At 44.4% G+C, this 21,861-nt stretch overlaps 1 protein-coding gene across 1 annotated transcript in view; it reads left to right on the forward strand.

Annotated features, from left to right (window-relative positions):
* MTHFD1 (methylenetetrahydrofolate dehydrogenase, cyclohydrolase and formyltetrahydrofolate synthetase 1) overlaps positions 1-21,861 on the forward strand; it is a 59,293-nt gene that overhangs the window by 17,579 nt on the left and 19,853 nt on the right. Inside the window, 14 exon segments of the mRNA XM_032344464.1 lie at positions 4,679-4,738; positions 5,151-5,204; positions 6,030-6,166; positions 6,306-6,406; positions 8,412-8,548; positions 9,447-9,558; positions 13,684-13,811; positions 14,385-14,482; positions 14,879-15,052; positions 15,909-16,045; positions 18,386-18,432; positions 19,038-19,145; positions 19,282-19,356; positions 21,492-21,594. Coding sequence (XP_032200355.1) covers positions 4,679-4,738; positions 5,151-5,204; positions 6,030-6,166; positions 6,306-6,406; positions 8,412-8,548; positions 9,447-9,558; positions 13,684-13,811; positions 14,385-14,482; positions 14,879-15,052; positions 15,909-16,045; positions 18,386-18,432; positions 19,038-19,145; positions 19,282-19,356; positions 21,492-21,594 — 1,471 coding nt within the window.

Raw genomic sequence — 21,861 nt, forward strand, 5'->3', positions numbered from 1 at the left:
CCTAGTTCTTCAGCTGCCTGGGAGAATCCTTCCTGGTTTAGGCCCCTTTCCAGGGTTTCTTCCCTGAGCACCTGATTCATCCTGTAGGAGGCATTCAACAAATGTCTGTTGTATGAACAGATGGACAGATGCACATTTGAAGGGTTGATTTGGATGACAGGAGACTGACAACTTTCACTTGAAATGCCCTTCAGAGACGCCTGTTTCCTCACTTCACATTTCTGTGTGTCTACGTGCTACCAGTTTAATCCCTTGCTGAGTTTCTGTACTGTGTTCATCGAGAATATCCGGGTGAATAGTTCTTAAATATTTTCCCCCATTGCTGTTCATTATCTAAGAGGCCTTAGCTGAGAAGAAAACCACAAAGGCCTGTGGTTCTGCCTGGTGTGTTCTCTGCTGTGGTGGGTTTTTTCCCTTTTTTGCAAATTAATGAGAATAGAAGGGGTATTTAGTGGGCATTCACGTGGTACATCTGGCAGACCAGTTATTTCTTGGTTTATTCTTGAGAATTGTTTGTTGTAGAAAGAGTAAATGTGGTAGGCAAGAACTTTATTTCTGTAAAGCCTTCAGAAGGTTTCAGAAAGGATTTTTTAAAATTCCAATTTTAGCAATATTACGATATTTTTTTCCTGTTTATAAGATTGACTTCCAAACTTGTATTTTAAATTTGTTGATTGCAAGTGTTTTCATTACATAAACACTGTTCTGCAGCTTGTCTTCTGTGTCCTTGCCAATAAAACAGTGGTAGAATATTGTAATCTTGCACTTTAGCACCAGAGTCAACATCTTTCCATGATGCAAGGCCTACACGTTATGTTGTAATCACATCCCTGCTTTCTCAGACCTCTTGTTTTCTCCTGGCTGGTGACTGACACCATCTTCCCACACACTCAACCAGAAAGCCAAGCCCTTCTCTTTAGGATTTCTCTCCTTCAGTCCCTTAGATGTAGGGAAATATCATGCTGATGATTTTGCCTCTCATAAACTCTGGGAATCTCTTCGCTCCTTTCCGTTTCTATTTCTCCCACCCTCTGGAGCCACTATAGTCACCTGCTCACAGGTTTTAGGCTTCTGGTCTGGACACTTCCTGTCTGTCTTTCAGCTACAACTGAAGGACTGGTCATAATCCATGTAACCACACCCACCCTGTCCTTTACAGAACGGATGACAATATGTACAGGGTCTGTCCCTTCCCCCTGCCTCTCTCCCTTTCCCTGCTCATACTCACTCACTCTCTCTCAGAATAAAATAAATAAGATTAAAAACAAAAAAACAACCAAAAAGCCAGGGATAAGGAAATTGTGGTCCATATCCAAATGCTGCCCAGGTTGGAAAGGGTAAGAATGAAGCCGAAGAATATATGAGAGAGTATATGGCCCCCAAAAGCTAAAATATGTACTCTGACCCTGTACAGAAATGGTTTGTAGGGGCGCCTGGGTGGCTCAGTCGGTTAATGCCACTGCCTTTGGCTCAGGTCATGATCTCAGGGTCCTGGGATCGAGCCCCGCATCAGGCTCTCTGTTCAGCAGGGATCCTGCTTCCTCCTCTCTCTCTGCCTACTTATGATCTCTGTCAAATAAATAAATAAAATCTTAAAAAAAAAAAAAAAAAGAAAAAAGAAAAAAAAGAAATGGTTTGTAGACTCTTCGTGTCAAAAAAAAAAAAAAGTCCTGCGGCACCTGGGTGGCTTAGTTGGTTAAGCGTCTAACTCTTGATTTTGGTTCAGGTCATGATATCAGGGTCATGGAATCAAGCTCCGCATTGGGTTTTGCTCTAAGTAAGCATGGAGTCTGCTTAAGATTCTCTCTCCTTCTGAGGTGCCTGGGTGGCTCAGTGGGTTAAGCCTCTGCCTTTGGCTCAGGTCATGATCTCAGGGTCCTGGGATCAAGCCCCACATTGGGCTGTCTGCTCAGCAGGAAGCCTGCTTCCCTATCTCTGCCTGCCTCTCTGCCTACTTGTGATCTCTGTCTGTCAAATAAATAAATAAAATCTTAAAAAAAAAAAAAAAAAGATTCTTCTTCTCCCCCTCCCTTCCTCTGTCTTTAAAAAAAAAAAAGTCCCTAACTTGTTCAGGGATAGGCCCTTTTTAGAATAATGCAATTCACCTTTTTAGAGGAAGAAATTAGCATTACTGATAAAATGTTTCAGTGATTTTCTTGATAAATTGATAGGATTAAGATTTGTTCTCAGAAACCAGTCTTCCACCTACTCACTTGACTGTCAGTCAAGAATCTACTGTTCTCAACTAAACATTCTTTCTGCATCTAGTCCCTAGGCTGTCAATGATTGCATAACCCTTTTCAGCTCCAAAATGTCTGAACTGCGAACTGCGGTACCTGGGTGGCTCAGTCGGTTAAGCGTCTGCCTTCGGCTCAGGTCATGATCTCCGGGTCCTGGGATCAAACCCTGCGTCGGGTTCTCTGCTCAGTGGGGAGTCTGCTTCTTCTGTGGTCTCTCTCTTTCTCTCTCTCTCAAATAAATTTTTAAAATTTAAAAAAAAAAAAATTTTAAAAATAAAACGTCCATACTGAGAGCCTTTGGGTTGGCTTTTGAGAGGTCTTTTCCTTTGTGTTAGGATTATAATAAAACTTTGATACATGTTTATAACTGTTACATTTTCTTTCTTTCTTTTTTTAAGATTTTATTTATTTATTTGAGAGAGAGACAGAGAGAGCATGAGAGGGGAGAAAGTCAGAGGGAGAAGCAGACTCCAAGGAGCAGGGAGCCTGATGTGGGACTCGATCCCAGGACGCTGGGATCATGACCTGAGCCGAAGGCAGTCGCTTAACCAACTGAGCCACCCAGGCACCCTACATTTTCTTTCTTAAAACTGGTGGCAGCTTTGAAATTTATGGTTTTGTTGTTGTTGGGTTTTTTTGTTTGTTTGTTTGTTTGTTTGTTTAAGATTCTGTTTTTAAATAATCTCTGCACCCAATGTGGGGCTCAGATTTACAGCCCCAAGATCAAGAATTGCATGCTCCACCAGCTGAGCCAGCCAGGTACCCCTGGTTTTGGAGTTTTAGAAAAATTCTTTTAGAAACCTGTAGCCAGAAAACAAGTTACCTATAAAAGAACCACAACAACAGACTTGAGACTTCTCTTCTGTCACACCAGATGCCGAAGATAGCATCTCTGAAGGAGAATGTTGTGACTCCAGATTCAGCCAAGTGAATCCTGTCAAGGGCAAAAACAGCAGAAAGATATTTCCAGATAGCATAGACTCAAAAAAAAAAAAAAACCCACATACCTTTTCTGGGAAAGTGACTTCAGGTTGCATTTCAGCTACCTGGGGGAATGTAGGAAGATAAACTATAGAACAGAGAAGTTGTGGTTTAAAACAGACCGGAGGTGAGCAGTCAAACCATTTAATCTCAGAGTTAAGTTTAGATAACTCATTATAGTTATAAATATTAACGTAAGTGTGAAGAACAATACTGTTGTATGGGAAACCCCCTCCTTTTCCACTTAGATCTAAGAATTCCAGGGTTTCTCAAATGTGATAACTGAATCCCAGAGGGCTGGGTGGTACCAGCAAGGAGCACATGTAGGAAATGGCCAAGGAACAAACATGAGAGGCTCCAAAATTCTAGTGATTTCCCCCACAGGAAGCAGCTAATGCACAGAGCTGCATGTAACCCACAAAAAATAAAATTCCCCTCGGTGGGTTCTTCCGACATGAAATTCAGATGAGCACAAGCAAAACTGAGAACTATCTGTACAAAGGACAGCTGAAGGTCAGTGCAAGGTGGGGTTCTGTGACCTTCAGGAGAGGCTCCACTGACAGCAGCAACGTGACAAGGGCTGGAAATACTCTGTTCCTAAAGCCAGCTCTTTCTCTGTGGTTGTCCTGTTAAGAGGAGTCATGCGTCGGTTGTCTGTTGTATCAGTGGGCCTACTGTTTTTCCCCTCTGCAGTTTTAGCAGAAATGAAATTTATGTCCGTCACTGGAACATGGAAAAATACCTGTAAAATAAAGTTTTACAGATTGATGGTTACATACCAAAAATTATAAATATATGTTCATGATGAAAGAAACGGGGGGAACACCATAGTGAGACGAGGCATACTGGTTCAGTGGACGCCACGCCTTCCTCTCTGCCTTGAGGGCCACGGACTGCCCTTTGCCTTGCAGAGGTGTCTCTTCTGTGTAAGCTAGAATTAGTTCCACCCCAGCTGGTTTCTCTTCTCTGTGTAGCTGGGCAAGAGAACTTTCCACTGCCCCTGGGGAGGGGGGGGGGTGCAGAATATACCCTTTGGGTTTTCCGGGCTCCCACGGCCGTGGTGTTTTTCTTGCCTGATGACAGTTCAGCCCTCTGTGCTCTGTTCGGGTATGTCAGCTCAAAGGTTGACAAATTCCACGTGTTTCTGGAAGGCCTGTGGCATCTGCGCTCAGTTTCCAAGGCAGATGCAGATGTCCCCTAGTTTTTTTTTGTTTGTTTGTTTTTCTTGTGGCTTTTCTTCAGTGGCAGTCGGGTGGGTCATGTTTGGGGAGGGATTGGTAACACCACCTATGTTGCTGTCTCCATCCTGCCCCAACATTCTCCATTCTCCTGTAAAGTTCTCTGCAACAGGAGTCTCATGATTAAACACTCCTTTTATCAAAACTAAAATTTCAGAAGCTTTTCTGTACACTTTGCCTTTCTTTGATCATCTGATTTGCATGTATTTATTATTCTAGGTTGGCGACAGAGATGATTCTAATCTTTATATAAATGTGAAGCTGAAGGCTGCTGAAGAGGTAAAGCCCGGAACAGCCGTCACCCCTACCCCAGCTCTAGTTGGTGACACCTTGCCCTTTGCACCCCTCCTTGTAAAACTGTCACTGCCCAGACCTGAGTTTCTCAGTTTTGCAAGATAGAAATGCGGACTTAAGCTGCAATCTCTGGTTTGCACTTGGATGTCTCTAATCAGTGATCCCTAGACTTCCCAAAAGGCAGAGACGGTGGACTCGAAATTGCTTGAGTGCAGTGGTGACAGTGAGCAAGTAAAGGGTGAATGGGTCAAAACGAAAGACTGGTTCTTCAGAATGTACGAGGCTGAAATGGGGACTAAGGGCCCCAGATTTGATTCAGTCATCGTGGTTGAAAGAAATGGGCCCGTGCCTCACGTTCTCTTGCCACTTACCTGTTTTAAATGTCCGTTTTTTGCAGATTGGGATCAAAGCCACACACATTAAGTTACCAAGAACGGCCACAGAATCTGAGGTGAGCAGCAGATTGATAAGAGGGCAGCTAAAGTGCTGGATCCTCTCTGGATTTGGGGTTAGCGGAATTTTAGGGGTTGGTACACTGGCCACAGGAAGGACCTCGAGGAATTTCTTCCTTCACAGACTGACTCTGCCTCCAGAATATCTTTGCAAACACCTGCGGAGTAAATGGTGCTGTCCTAGGGTATGGCGGCTTTGTACTCCATGCCTGCTTGCACGGTGTCGTGTGCTTCAGATCCCCTGCAGTGTTCGTTAAAAACTGATCCTGGGCCTGTAGCTGTTTGCCTTTTAAAAACCAATATGCATTTCATTTCTGTGGTGGTCAAGAATAGGCCAAACAGATCATCAGCGAATAAAGTTGGAACTGCGGTTCCCGGAGGGTGGAGAGAGTAACAGTGAAGGAGCAGGTGAGGAAAAGAACTTTCTGAGGTCATGAAAATGTCCTACGTCTGTGCTGTCCAGTGGGGTAGCTACTAGCCTCCGGGGTCCATGTCATTAAAATGAAATGCAGAATTCAGTTCCTTGGTTGTGCTAGCTAGCCACATTTCAAATATTCCTTCACCACTACTGTATGGGAAATATGCGTGATGGAACATTCCTGTCTTCACAGAACTCCTGATTGGCGTGAGTGACATGGGTATTACTGTTGAAGTTCTTATTAGCCCTTTTGATGAATTTCTTACCAGACCCTGAAGATTACATCTGGTGTTAGAGTTGCTCTCAGGCTCAAGGGGAGCTTCCTGGGGGAAGATGGAGCGACTGAAAAGTGTTTCTCCATCTATTTGGTTTCTAACATACAAATGGTGTGTGGTACTACTTTTAGGTGCTGAAGTACGTTACGTCACTGAATGAAGACCTCACTGTACATGGTTTCATAGTGCAGCTGCCTTTAGATTCAGAGAACCCCATTAACACTGAAGCGGTGGTCAATGCGATTGTACCCGAAAAGGATGTGGATGGGTGAGTGAGCCTTGGCTCTCCGTGTCACGTTGCACAATTCCAAGTACATTTCAGTTTTGGGAACAAACCATATGTGCATCTAAAAAGCAGAGACATCTACTTACTTTCTTTTCCCCCTTCATTGCTTTCATTGACTTAGGTTAACTAGCATCAGTGCTGGAAAACTTGCTAGAGGTGACCTAAATGACTGTTTCATCCCTTGTACGCCTAAAGGATGCTTGGAACTCATCAAGGAGACAGGTAAAGACAAATGAATGAAAACAAAGCACCATTTCTTGGGCTTGTTCTTGACACATGGAGGCATGGAGGAGGTACCCTGTGGGCCCTAAATAACGGGACTTGATTGGCTCAAGGACCTGTCAATTGGGAGCTTTACCTAAATTCTCAGTTTTCTCAACAGCTCTATGAACTAGGTTCTGTTACTGCGCAACAGCTTGAGAAAACAGTCTCAGAGAGATGCATAACTTGTCCAACAGGTAGCAGGGGCAAGATTTGAACTCAGAGTTATTTGAGTTCAAAGAAATTTATTTTTTATGAAAAAATAACTTATCAAATAATAAGAATTCAGATAAAAGGGAAAGTCCCAACCCTCCAAGTGGGCCCTGAGTCTTCATAATAGTTTGAGGACTCGACAGATGGCTGGAAACAGATCTCTTGAACAGTTGGCCATGCTACCCCATTACCTAGTCAACATCTTGGTATTTTAATTTCATCATGAACACTTTTTGCAGAGGTTATTTTTTACAAGGAAATGTGTCCTATTTAAAGGAAGTGGATCAGAAGTTTTAAGTGGAAAGTGTTGGCCAATGTAAATGAAAGTTTTCTGTGGTTGGAAGAAAAGGTCAGGCTATCAGCCTGGGGACAGTTATTACCGTTCAGTCCTACAACTAAATTTATACTCCAGCATATTTAGCAAACTGTATTACAACTTGATAGAAACAAATCCCCTGAGCCACAGCAGCTGTAGGCTTCCCACTTTTATTAATAGTGAAGCTGTTTCCCCTAATGCAGCTTCAAGTTCTTTGCTGAATCCTAAGACGTGTAGAGTAAGGTACCTTTTGAACACTTTACACTTTAAGGGCTTTACTTCTAGGCGTTCATCATGTTAACATTATGTAGAAGCTTACCTTTTTAACATAAATTAATGTTATACAAGAAGCACAGTTTAAACCCAACCCACCTTGGGGTGCTTGGGTGGCTCAGGCAGTTGAGTGTCCAACTCTTGGTTTCTGTTTGGCTCATGGTCTCAGGGTCATGGTTCAAGCACTGTGTTGGGCTCCATGCTCAGTGTGGGGTCTGCTTGGGATTTTCTCCCTCTCCCTTTGTCCCTCCCCCTGCTCATGCTCTCTCTCTCTCTCTCTCTCTCTCTCACACACACACACACACACACACACACACACACGAATATATAAATCTTTAAAAAATAAAAATAAACACAACCTGCCTTAAGCAAGAGTTCACTTCAGCTGGACTGGGTAGAGGGGCTCAGGCTTTCAGGATCTTATCCCTGCTTGCTTCTGTGTGATGGCTCCTTGGGCTCTCCTTGATGGCCCAGAGAAGTTCCAGCCTAGTGCGTCATAGGTCAGGGGCAGAAATGTGGGTGAGCACCCCAAACCATCTCTTAAATTGAATATGTCAGTCCTGAAAAGGACATTGTGATAGTGCCCGAAGAATGGATGCTGAGTAAACAAAAGAAATCTTTCTGCTACATTTAAAGTTCCCCTTTATCACTTCCCTGCAAATAGCCCTGTGGCTCAGGCCCTATGCCAGAGGAGAAATGTGGATGAGGAACAGCATCAATAAACTTAGCAGAGCTGGAAAGACTTACTGATCCTCATCTAATTGCCTTTGCTTCCCTCCAGCCCATCACATGCCCCCTATTTGTTCTATTTTTCCCACGTAAGTAAATCTACTGTCTTCTTCCATATGGCCATTTAGCCGTATGTCAGGATTTCTTTTTACTTTGCGTGTAGGTTTTCTTCCCACTCCCTATGACTCAATGAATGGATCTTGGCTTCAGCTGCTCCCGAAAACCCACAGCAAGAAGGACACAGTACAAGTCCCAACTTGTCACTGAAATCCTAGAGTTGAGAGTATTATTGCCAAGGAAGGGATGTTTTTAGGAAGATTTCTGTTTGAGGCTAAGAACCCGTTTTTGTGCGCTTGTTCTGCATTTTCCCATTTAGGTGGCACGTGAAGAGGGCAGCTTCTGCCAATGCTCTGACTCAGCCTGGTCTTCTTTCAGGGGTGCAGATCGCTGGAAGGCACGCGGTCGTGGTCGGGCGCAGTAAGATAGTCGGTGCGCCCATGCATGACTTGCTTCTGTGGAACCATGCCACGGTGACCACCTGCCACTCCAAGACTGCCAATCTAGGCGAAGAGGTCAGGAGTCCAGAGAGCCGTGGGAGAGTTGTGTGTGTGTGTGTGTGTGTGTGTGTGTGTGTGAGCGCGCGCACGCGTGTGTGTGGTAGGTCTTCTCACATGACAGAAACGGGACGTTTCAGTGCCAAACACTACCATGTCCTTTACTTCCTTCAGTATTTCACTGAACCCCTGTGGCCATTCTCTGGTTTCTTGTCTCATCATACATGACAAAGAAACAAATTCCAGTTACAAGACCTGCCCATCATGTAGCTCGTGTTCCGGTCATATTTTTTTTTTGTAGCAGCCTGCGTGGCGGTTGATAGGGATGAGCGATAGAGAAACGGGGGGTGGAGCCCAGCAGCCGGATCGCAGGTGTGCAACACAGTGGTGGCCTCTGGCGGAGGTGCTCCAGAGAGGCCTGTGGACAGGGGTCCTGTGACATCTGCCTTATCTTGTTCTTGACCCAGCATTGGATTCCTAAGCCCAGGAGTCCTCACCTGTGCCTGTCTGTGTTGATAGCACACCTTCTCTTTTAATTCTCCCCAAGTGGCATTCTGCATGAGGTGCTGGTCCCGGTACCCCGTAGGAGAGGGAGCCCTTTCCCAGCATCACGTAATTCAGAGCCGGGCCTCCGGCTCCGAGCCCATGCCTCTCCTGGCCCTGCATGTTTTCGTCACATTCCCACTCAGGAAGATGTCTAGTACCGGGGAGCATTTTGTCATGTGTGGGAACGGGCGCCGCCCATGAAGAGCCGGCGGAGACGGTGTGCGGCCCGCACAGAGCAGTTGGTGGCGGTGAACAGTGTCGTGCAAAGCTTAGTCTGCTCCACTTCCAGATTGTTGGTTTTGGTTTTGGTTTTGGTTTTATTGTTATTGTTCCACCATGTAATTTCTGAAGTCAAACCTTCTTTCCCTAGGTAAATAAAGGTGACATCCTGGTGGTTGCAACTGGTCAGCCGGAAATGGTAAAAGGGGAGTGGATCAAACCTGGGGCAATAGTCATCGACTGCGGGATCAATTATGTCCCTGGTGAGTGCTGCTGGAGAATGAAGGTCGTTTCTGAGGGTGGGGTGGTCGGAGAGCAACGCCTGGGTCATTGAATGAAGCCTCGGGGAGAACCCCTTGTCCCATTTCCGGCATGAGGAGCTCAGGCTCAGAGCAGGTGTCCTGCCCGTGGTGCAGACAGTTGGTAGATAGCATCATGGCCAGCAGGACAGTAGAGCCCAGGATTTTAGCCACTGTGCTGTGCCTTTCCCAGAGTGACTTTATCAGAGGAGAGTGTGGGAGGGGCAGATCTCACTCACCCTTCGCGTACAGATCCCCCTTTATTTATTTATTTATTTTTTTTTTAAAGATTTTATTTATTTTTCAGAGACAGAGGGAGAGAGCGCGAGCGAGCACAGGCAGACAGAGAGGCAGGCAGAGGCAGAGGGAGAAGCAGGCTCCCTGCCGAGCAAGGAGCCCGATGTGGGACTCGATCCCAGGACCCTGGGATCATGACCTGAGCTGAAGGCAGCTGCTTAACCAACTGAGCCACCCAGGCGTCCCCCCCCCTTTATTTTTAACAAAAGATGAATGTATTTAAGATACAGTGTCTTTACGGAGTGCTGTGTAATTCCAGGAGAGGGGCTCACTTCACCAAGAGTCTCCTAGGAGGGCTTTACAATGAAGACGTTGGACCCAGGCTCTTCTAGGCCGCGACAGTCAAGCCGGCCCACTGTCCTTGCCTCCCAGTCGGTCCCTATATCTGATCAGTTTTTAAGTACCAGAAGGTTTTTCCTTTCTTCTGTCACCGATGTCCCCGGGGAGTGCTGCCCTCTCAGGTGGATGCGTGGCTGCAAATCACTTATTGATCTCCTGCCGCCTGCTGACTCCCACTCACAGCCATCTGCATGTTCTTGCCGTGTTCGTGGGTCTGGATGTGGAGCGTCTTCCTCCCACGCCGCTTGTCAAACTGCTTAGCCCACACTAGCTGCAGCCGCCTCTGGGCCTTTGTTCTCACACCACTTGGTGAACCGCTGTCTTGAATGGTTGTAAAGCGGACCCCGTGCCCTTCTCTGCACATGCCTTATTTGTCCTTGGTGGCATCTACACCCAAGTCCTCCGTGCAGTAGGCTGTTTCTTCATCGTGAAATTCTCACACATAAAATTTCACAGGCTGATACAGTGAATCCTTGTGTATGTGCCTCGCAGATTCGAGAAAAGAGAGTCTTCAATCAGACAACCTTTTCTGTGCATCAGGTGCCACGTGGGCTCTGTGATCAGATAAAGCCCTACTTTGATCTTCAGTTTTAACCCCTCTTGTCCCACCTCTCTGCCCAGAATGCCCCTTCTTCTTTCTAAACCTGGTCTGATTTCCCTTCAGTAAGGAATAATCTCTTGCTCTCCCTCTCTTCCTTCCTGGAGAACTGGGTATCTCTTTCATTGCATGGGGCGTCCTGTGTGGTCCTCCCCCATGGGGCGTGGTCTCTGCTCCAGCAGGTCTGGCTTTCTGCCTTCTAAGTGCCGGCACTCAACACCTGTTGAATTGTCAAAGGACTTAGAGCTAGAAGAGTGTTTTTTCTTCCTTCCCGTCTCAGACTTGGAGCATAGACACTAAGCTGCCAGGGACATTAGTCACTGTCAAGCCTTCAGCAGTTTTAACCTCCCTCCCACTCTTTCTACCATGCTTTTAAGACAGTAGCTCATAATTGATCACTCATTTTCTTATATTGTAATTATCTAATGGGTGATAAAGAAATTGCTCTCCTACAACTCTTCACTTTGAGTACTTGTGATACGACATTCAGGCTCATTCTGTTTAAAACCTGCATCTTCTGTATCATATTTCTGCTTTTGGTTTTTTGGGTTTTTTTTATTTTTGTTTTTTTGGGGTTTTTTGGTGGGGGCGGGGGTTTGAGAGAGAGAAGAAAAAAAGCCTGGATGGGAACTTTGAGTCTTACAGAGAGGTATAAAATGTTCACTTAAACATTGAACTCACTGTCCGGTTCACATTTATTCTTCACATAGATGGTGAAATATAAATAAGACCAGATCAATATCTGGTCAGCTGTAGAGGTATATAAACAAGTAACTTTTGGTAAGGCTGGATATTATCATCTCCTTCTCCAGTTGTTTTTAGTAAGCCAAGTAGGAAGAACACTTTGACATGTTTCTCTGGCCAGTACTTCTGCTCTGCACTTGAACCTTAAAAGTATTCCTTTTTTTTTTCCTTCGAAAAAAAAGAATATATACTTTAATTCATTCTTTTTTTTTTAAGATTTTATTTATTTATTTGGCAAACAGAGATCACAAGTAGGCAGAGAGGCCACCAGAGAGAGAGGGGGAAGCAGACTTCCTGCAGAGCAGAGAGCCCGATGTGGGGCTTTATCCCAGGACCCTGGGAATCATGACCTGAGCCGAAGGCAGAGGCTTTAACCCACTGAGCCATCCAGGCGCCCCTTTAATTCATTCTTATTCTGGTAAATGACTTAGGATGTTATCCATGAGGGGACCAGGCGAATGATTTAAATAATCAAAATATGAGTCAAGATGTGGTCCAGTTACAGAATATGGTGCCTTGAAAAGGCACTTGCAAAAAATAATTATTGGTTCTTCTAGTGCTCCCACTGGTCTGTAACTCAGTGATGGGACTCTGTAGCTGGAATTCCTGTGAAAGAGGAATTCTAGGGCTGGGCTAGGGCTGGCTAGATAATCAGAATGTTGGTTGGTTACTGAAGCCATACACCTTGATGGATAATGGTCGCTTTTTCTGTTGACGACATCATACTTCGCATGAAACACTGGATACATACCAGCGGGCATTCCAGTTGAACATGATAGTGTTTGTTTAAGGAGCAAAACAGCCCCCCTCGTGTGGCAGTTAGTTGTGTGGTAACTGATATGTCTCCTGTATGTGGAGATACTAAAATCACTACCACAAATACAGAGGGGTGCAGCGTATTTTAAGCTCATGTCTGTGTTAGCCTCTTGAGACCTGCATGAAGGGCAAACCCTTAGCCATAGCTCCTCGGTGTTTCGAAGCAACTCTGGGGTTCTGAGAGGAAGTGTTCTGCTTCTAAAAACCTGACACTACCCCAAGGAGCTTTATTCGTCAGCTCCTTAAAGTACATTTAGAAAATATCTTCTGTCTCTAGGATGAGAAGAGAAACCTTTATGTTTAGAGAATGCTTTTCCAGTTTCACACATCCACACGATCTTTCACTTGATTCTTTGCAAGCTTGGGAAATAGGTAGTGTGAGTCCTTCTTGTTGTCTTTGGGCTTGCGATCAGTAAGGAGCTCCCAGGGGCTGAGGACTGGCATTAGTTAGAAGAGCTGATTCTAGAACTTCGTTCTCTTGAATCTTACTCTTTGGCCCTACTCTAACATTGTCTCTCTCACTTGTGGGGATCCGCTCAAAGACAAGAGGTGAAATGGCTAAGATCCTCTGAGATCCTGCCTGGGGAGCCTGCAAAGCTGGTCCTGTCCCCTAGCCCCTCCCGGAAGTGCCCTGAAGCCAAGTGTAGGATGTACTTTGAGTGAGCAGTGATGCATCACTGGGTTTTGTTCTCTTGAATAGCTATTCTTTGCTGGTAAGATTTGTAGTTGTTCTTGTATCCTTTTAAGGGAAGTGTAATTATATTCTTTGCCTTTTGCATACGTTTAAGTAGCTGCTTGTCTTTGGAATTGGATGTTGAATTGTTCCTCCAGCTCACGCATGGAGCTTACAAAATGCTGACAGTTGCTGTAGAAACGGGATCTGGCAGCTGTGGCATAGTTGGAGCTTTGTGCACCCAAAAAATTCCTTTGTAGGCCTCAGCAAATTAACATTTTAAAAGGCGCTCATTATATACTGGGTAGCTGGTTTTTAAGAATAAAAAACACTTGGTATTTTATTTGCCACCTGACTGCGAAAGGATTCTCCTGGTCCTGAAAAACCACTTAAGCACCTTGTGAATTTTTGCAGGTAAAATGAGTTTCTACCTCAAAAATAGCGAACACCTGTCATCTTATCGCTTTGAAGTCTAATAGGTGCTCGAGCCCTGATGGGACTACACACCCTGAACTCTACTCAGTTTTTGGCACAAGCTATGATCATTGATCACTTAACTTGGAAATAAACACCCGAATTACAATTCTGAACCTTGCTTTGATTTTTTCCCCCCCTTGACCAGATGATACAAAACCAAATGGGAAAAAAGTGGTGGGTGATGTGGCCTACAGTGAGGCCAGAGAGAGGGCAGGCTTCATCACTCCGGTTCCTGGAGGCGTGGGGCCCATGACCGTGGCAATGCTAATGCAGGTGCGTGTGAATTAAAGTTTCTCTACTGAGGGTAACTGGACTTGGCGTGGTATCATTTCGCAGTATATACAGATAGTGAATGGTCGTGTTGTATACCTGAAAACTAACGTTATAGGTCAGTCAGACCCCCATAAAAAAAGTTTCTGTAATAGTTGCAGAAAGCTGACGGAATTCAAGTTACTGTTTTTTTCCCCAGGTAGAAACTTAATCAGAAGTAAGGATGCAAATCTATCGAAGGGGGGAAAAAAGGGACTGTTAGAACAGAAATAGGGAAGCAGTCATATTAATAGAGGAAGGTAAGGATGGCACAATACGAATTTACTTGGGAGTAGAAGAACCTCAGAAAAAGTTTGTCTTGCTTGCCCTTAATACGCACATCAGCTGTGGGGGCGTGTACGGCAGCCCAGGGCACCGTACCTGCTTGTAGGTTCTTGCTTAGGGTTGAAACGTGTTTATAGGTGGATCATAAAGCCGTTCATTTTGTGGTTAAACTGGAATGACCTGGGACTTGGGATTGAGGTGGAGGTTAAAATAATCACTTCTTTTAAGTTCCGTTTCTGACATTTCGTTTAGAGCACGGTAGAGAGCGCAGCGCGTTTCTTGGAGAAATTTAAGCCAGGAAAGTGGAGGATTCAGTATAACAACCTTAACCTCAAGGTTCCTGTTCCAAGGTAAAAATAAAATTTTGCTGGTTTAAAACTTTGTGGATTATCTGTGTTTAGCTGATAAGTGGCGTCAGGGGTCGGGGAGGGGCGTTCGGAGGAGGGGGTTGATTAAATTCAGTGAGTTAAAGATTGATACATGTTGGGATGCCTGGGTGGCTCAGTTGGTTAAGCAGCTGCCTTCAGCTCAGGTCATGATCCCAGCGTCCTGGGATCGAGTCCCACATCGGGCTCCTTGCTCAGCAGGGAGCCTGCTTCTCCCTCTGCCTCTGCCTGCCATTCTGTCTGCCTGTGCTCGCTCTCTCTCCCTCTCTCTCTCTGATAAATAAATAAAATCTTTAAAAAAAAAAAAAAAAAAGATTGATACATGTTTTCTGTATTTTTTTTTCCTGTATTTCTTTTAAGTGACATTGACATATCACGATCTTGCAAGCCGAAGCCCATTGGCAGCCTTGCTCGGGAAATTGGTCTGCTGTCTGAGGAGGTCGAATTGTACGGTGAGACAAAGGCCAAGGTTCTGCTGTCTGCACTGGAGCGCCTGAAGCACCAGCCTGACGGGAAATACGTGGTGGTGACTGGGTAGGGACATTCTTCCTTGGTTCATCGAGCCGTCATCCTGATTGTCATTACCGAAGGTTACATTTGTTCTCACCATATGTGTGTCAAGCTTTGTTTCGCTTGGTTTTAGCATTTTCACGTGTGTTCAGTCTCATTCGATTCTTACAGCATCCCCGTGAGGTAATTCAGAGTAGGTGATAGCCCTTTGGAGAGGAGAACATTTGTCAGGGTTATCCATGTAGTGGATGAAAGAGTTGAGTTTTAAAAGCTGACTTTTTTGGGACACCTGGGTGGCTCAGTTGGTTAAGCAGCTGCCTTCGGCTCAGGTCATGATCCTGGCGTCCTGGGATCGAGTCCCACATCGGGCTCCTTGCTTGGCAGGGAGCCTGCTTCTCCCTCTGCCTCTGCCTGCCACTCTGTCTGCCTGTGCTTGCTCTCGCTTCTCTCTCTATGACAAATGAATAAATAAAATCTTAAAAAAAAAAAAAAAAAAAAGCTGACTTTTTTTTTTTTAACCCCAAATTCATTAATTCATTAGATGTATTGGGCATTTATTTTTATTGTTTGGCTGAGGTACATACAAAAACTAGTTTTTGAGATTAAATTGAGATATTAAAGTTAAATCAGTGCTTCTCTACAAGATAAAATGTATTTCCTGCTCACAGTGAGAAGAGCTCAAGTACATCAATCATTTTAAAAATTACCATGTTCCGGAAACTTCAACTAAGACTCTTGGGAAAGATTCTTTTCGGGTCTTTCATCTTTGTTACCATTCAGATTAAGAGTCATTCTCTAGGATTTGTTAGGTATGACTTAGTGATTCGCATAAATTTAATTCATATTAATTTAATTTTCCTCTCTTGCTTTCATCTTGAAGGATCACCCCAACGCCCCTGGGAGAAGGGAAGAGCACGACCACCATTGGGCTGGTGCAAGCCCTTGGCGCCCATCTGTTTCAGAACGTCTTTGCATGTGTGCGACAGCCTTCTCAGGGCCCTACCTTTGGAATAAAAGGTATCACTAGGACTAGACTTTGGGTGGCCAGAGGGCACTGCTTCTCCTTCCATCCTCCCTGGCCCACTTGACCCATGAGTACCTGTAGAGCCTTCACTCATTTAGACATCAGGAATGTCCTGACACACACAACCCCCTCCGCCGGTCACAATCAATGCCAGCTCTTGCTGTCAGTATTTGACTCTGCACAGGGGTTCCCTGGTGGGCATTATGATGTAGCTAGGGGTGATTTTATATGACTAATAGTCAACTGTCACAGTAACAATAAAGGTAATCATAGCTCATCATACTGCTCATCATGCTGACTTTCTAGAGACAAAGATAAAGCTACAGATGTTTTTCCCTTTTGGGAATAAGAAAAACCTACCCTTATTGAGTATAAGCTTTGTGCCATGTTTTGTGCTAAGCAGTTTATGGATTTTATATTATCTTGTAATATGCAATTATTACTGGTATCACTATTTTCTCAGTAGCAGCAACTGGGACTTTCAAGGTAACTTAGTCAAAGGCACTCTGATTAAGAACCAGAGTGAGTATCATGTCTATTTGAAGAGCTTTCCCAGTACGGCCAGCACAGTGTTTCTTCTCCTTCATTTTTTTTTTTTTTTTTTTTTTTTAAATTATTTATTTATTTATTTATTTATCTGAGAGAGAGAGACGGAAACAGAGCACAAGCAGGGGGAGGGGCAGAGGGAGAAGGAGAAGTGGCCTCCCCGCTAAGCCAGCAGCCTGCGGTGGGGCTCGATCCCAGGACCCTGAGCTCATGACCTGAGTCAAAGATAGATGCTTAAGTGACTGAGCCCCCCAGGCCTGATTACATAAGGCCATGACATCACTAAACATTCTTCACTTTTAGTTTTGATAGCTGAGGTACTGCCAATATGCCCTTTTAATTAAGATTATTTTTATCGGGCGCCTGGGTGGCTCAGTGGGTTAAGCCGCTGCCTTCGGCTCAGGTCATGATCTCAGGGTCCTGGGATCGAGGCCCGCATCGGGCTCTCTGCTCAACAGGGAGCCTGCTTCCCTCTCTCTCTCTCTGCCTGCCTCTCCCATCTACTTGTGATTTCTCTCTGTCAAATAAATAAATAAAATCTTTAAAAAAAAAAGATTATTTTTATCAATTATCAGTCTTTGGAGTTAACTTTCTCATTTGGTGAGAGTATCACATATTCTGTTTGTTCTAGTGATTACTACACAGCATACACCTTTGCCCTTCTTCTGCCTATATTAATATATTTTATACACATACTGACTTAGCTCTGCTTTTGAGCTTAACAACCCTCTTTCAACTTCAGAATGAACCTTTCACTCGTTCTGCTTATGGAACCCAGCATTCTGCTTTTCCTGTCATCATGAATTGTCCCATTTTTACTGCAGGGTCTCTGCCTCACAAAAAACCTCACATTGACATTTTATCACACTGATAGCCTCATAACCAGAACATTTTTTTTAAAGATTTTATTTATTTATTTGATAGACAGAGATCACAAGTAGGCAGAGAGGCAGTCAGAGAGAGAGGAAGGAAAGCAGGCTCCCCCCTGAGCAGAGATCCTGATGCGGGGCTCAATCCCAGGACCCTGAGATCATGACCTGAGCTGAAGGCAGAGGCTTTAACCCATTGAGCCACACAGGTGCCCCAACCAGAACGTTTTTGTCTGGTCTTCTGTTAATAATACAAACAGTCCAGCAAAAGGTAGCAGTTAAGCTGCTTTCTAACATATGTCTCCTGTTTAGGAAGAATTGCAGTCTCTGTGTTTGTGTTTGGTGTGTATATTTTAAACATTCCTTTTTTTAAAAATGCCAGAGTAGCATTTATGAGAGTAGGAAATTGAACAGGGTTGCCTTTATGTAACTGTAGGCTGGGTCGTTCAACAAATGTTATGAATCGTGGGGAACCTGTTTCTAAAGATAATGAGTAGGTATGTATGTGTTCATGGTTTTGTCATTTAGACCCAAATTTCAACAGAGATTATCCTGTGTGAACAGGATCAAGTGTTTTAACCTGGTCAAAGAAAACTAAAGACCCTGACTCAAAGCAGTCCCAAGTGGTTGGACTGCTTTCCTCCGTTACGATGAAGACTGATATGTCCTTTATAGCGTGGATAGGAGTACAGTTGCCAGCACCCTGTAGTTTGAGTACCTGCTCTTCCCAGCAGTGGGATCTTAAGTAAGAGCAGTTACTTCCTAATTTTATTTGAATTTGTTACAAATACATAGTCATCAAACAGACACTGTACCATGATAAGCATCGCAGTGACAGAAACCAATTTGCTTTGATTTGATTTAATTTGTGGCTGAAGCACACTTAACACAAGTCCTCACCCTTGACCTGTCCTGTAGGTGGCGCTGCAGGAGGAGGCTACTCCCAGGTCATTCCCATGGAAGAGGTAAAGTGTCTGGAATTTGGTTTGAATCGGACCCTTTAAGATAGCTTTTTCTTCCAGAGATTAACCTTCTTCTGTAGAGCTCTCAGTGGACAGATGACTGGTTTCTCATCAGAAGTAACTCTCAAGGGGAAAACATCTTAATATGCAGACTTGTGAGACAGCTTGGTTTTTTGACATGGCAGGGACTTCAAGGTCTGGCTTTCAGTGGGAATAATAATTTTCAGTGAGAGATCAGATGAAGCGTGAGAGTGGGAGAACCAACCCAGAGCGAATTCAGGGTGGTGACTACAGAAATGGGAATCTTCCCATCTCTTCACAGTTGAAAGGACATGAGCCTATCCTCAGTAGGCGAGGGTTGCTGTTGATGCTGGTGCTGTGGCATTTGTGGTTATGGGATGTGTCCCTGAAGGAAAACATCACTTTCTCCTGAGGAGAGAGAGTCTGTAATTTATGTCTTCAGGAGCTATTTGTGTTGGGTGTTTGTTCACCAGCTCTGTTGCCATCGGTTTTCTGTGGGCTTTAATGTGGGGATCGATTGGGTTGCAATATGTTGATGGCTGGAAAGATGCAGAGAAGTTGAAAGCCTGATGTGGCCTCTGTTACAGTTTAATCTCCACCTCACCGGTGACATCCACGCGATCACTGCTGCGAATAACCTTGTCGCCGCGGCCATCGATGCCCGGATGTTCCATGAACAGACGCAGACAGACAAGGTAGGCTGCTGGGGCCTTAGGGACACTGTTGAAAGGGTTAAAGCAGCCGAATTAATGTTGGCCCCTCGGGGGCTGGTGTTGCAGGTAAAAACGAGTTTCCTCTCATTGAGAAGCCCTTTTCCTCCCTTTCTTTAAGGCTCTCTTCAATCGTTTGGTGCCTTCAGTAAATGGAGTGAGAAAGTTCTCTGATATTCAGATCCGAAGGTTACAGGTAAGATTTTCCCTTCTTCGTTTTTGATCTTGTATGAAATTGGGTGATTGATAAAAGATAAGGAAATAAAAATCTTCTTGGGGTAATCTATTTTGGATCAAGTTATATCCATAATCATAGTCTTCTGGTCATGATACACCTAGCAAAGATTGGTGGTAGAGGTTCTCATTCATCTGTAAATTATAAGTGTTTAGTCCTGGAATAAGGAGACACTGACAGCCTGCCCTCCGTTAGGATGAAGACTGATACGTCCTTTATAGCGTGGATAGGAGTACAGTTGCCAGCACCCTGTAGTTTGAGTACCTGCTCTTCCCAGCAGTGGGATCTTAAGTAAGAGCAGTTACTTCCTTATTTTATTTGAATTTGTTACAAATACATAGTCATCAAACATACACTGTACCATATGACCCAGAAATCCTATGCCTTGGTATTTATCCAAAAGAAATGTGAAATTATGTTCATACAAAAATATGAATTTTATTGTTATTATTATTATTATTATTTAGAAGATTTTATTTATTTTTGTGAGATAGAGTTCATGAGCAAGTACATGAACAGGAGAAGGGGCAGATGGAAAAGCGGACTCCCTGCTGAGCAGGGAGCCCTGTGCAGGGCCTCCATCCCAGGACCCTGGCTGAGATCATGACCTGAGCCGGAGGCAGACGCTTAACCCACTGAGCCACCCAGGTGCCAGAGCAGGCAACTTCTAATCTCACCTTTGATGATGGAACTTTCTGTCAGATGTGGGGAGATACTGGACTAAATCTGTCTACTTTTAAACCTGTCGGATCCTTTAAAAAGCTCTAGGATTTGAAATCAAGGGACCTGCCTGGGACCACAGTACCCCACACCAGGTTGGAACTAGAACATTTCTTTTTTTTTTTTTTTTTTAAAGATTTTATTTATTTATTTGACAGAGAGAGATTACAAGTAGGCAGAGAGGCAGGCAGAGAGAGAGAGGAGGAAGCAGGCTCCCTGCTGAGCAGAGAGCCCGATGCGGGACTCGATCCCAGGACCCTGAGATCATGACCTGAGCCGAAGGCAGCGGCTTAACCCACTGAGCCACCCAGGCGCCCGGAACTAGAACCTTTCATGGGTCCCCAAGTATCCTCTGAGCTCTCCCTGTCTGGCCCCGTGCGCTCAGTCAGGGTATGCGGTCAACGGCGGACTCTCAGCCTAGCGACTGCGAGTTTTGCTGACTCTCTAAACAACATCCTGTACTAGGCCTGTGAGACCAGTTTGATGAGCCAGTGAGGGCTCTGAAAACACAACTGAGATTTTAAAACAAGTCCTCCAGTATAAAAGGTAACTGTGGGAAGAACAGGACTTGCTGAAGCCCACTCAGATCGACCACACTTTAGGAAAAAAAAAAAATACATTTTATAGGCACTTTCCATTTCAGCATGTGACCTGCATATACACTGTAAGTAAATAAAATTTCCAAGTTCTGTGAGGAGGAAGAAGAGACAAACCTATCTTGTGCCTTTTGGAACAGTCAGAAGGCAGTGAAAACGTAGTGTATATTAAAAAGCCTAGAAAAGTGATTTTTTTTTTTTTTATTTAGAAAGTGATTTACATCGATTTTGCCTTTCCTCCTATTTTCGTTTGAATTAGGCTTCTCAGTCTTCTGATTGAAAAAGCCGTGCACTTTGCTTTTTTCCTTCCAGGATGTTTGGGTTTGGTGACCACTTGTCTGTCATCATGCATATTTACGGTTGGTTTAGGGAAGTGCCCCTGGTGTTCAGTTAGAGGAATAAACATGTTAATAATACCTTTGTCTGCGTGTGAGGAAGAAATAAAACTGCAGCCGAAGGTATTATAGTTTTTCCTTCTGACTCTAACACAGTCCTGTATTTCCTAGAAGGCACCCCATCTGGAGATAGAGAATACATTTTTTAAAAATTTACATGCCTGAGTGGTTCATTTGGTTAAGTATCTCAGTCCTCCAGTTGTGAACTCAGGGTTGTGAGATCGAGGCCTCTGTCAGGCTCTGTGGTCAGTGGGCTTGGGTTTCTCTTTCTCCCTCACCCTCTGCCCCTCTCCCCACCTCAAAAAAAAACAAAAACCCTTTCCAAAAATTATCATGCTTTATTTGTTTTGTCTTATTTCATGTTGTAATTTTCCTGCCTTTTCAGAGACTAGGCATCGAAAAAACCGATCCTACCACACTGACGGATGACGAGATAAACAGATTTGCAAGATTGGATATTGACCCAGAAACCATAACTTGGCAAAGAGGTACCCGTGCAGTGCAGTATAGACACCCCATTTGCTTCCACTGTTTACACACCCCACGCTGCCCACGTGGGTTATTCAAGTGTGAGGTTCCAAGAGCTCAGGTGTTGGTGTTACAGTTAAGGCATGACCAAGATGGTGGCCCATTTGTTTTTTTGGCCACCCCCATCAGTCTTTTCCTTATTAGCTGTAATCAAACCCTCCTTTCATTGGGTTTCGTTGGACATTTTGCTGGCTTTTCAGTGTTGATTGGAGTGAGGGTGGTTTCAG

The sequence above is a fragment of the Mustela erminea genome, chromosome 5, assembly GCF_009829155.1.
Source record: "Mustela erminea isolate mMusErm1 chromosome 5, mMusErm1.Pri, whole genome shotgun sequence".
Taxonomy (NCBI): domain Eukaryota; kingdom Metazoa; phylum Chordata; class Mammalia; order Carnivora; family Mustelidae; genus Mustela; species Mustela erminea.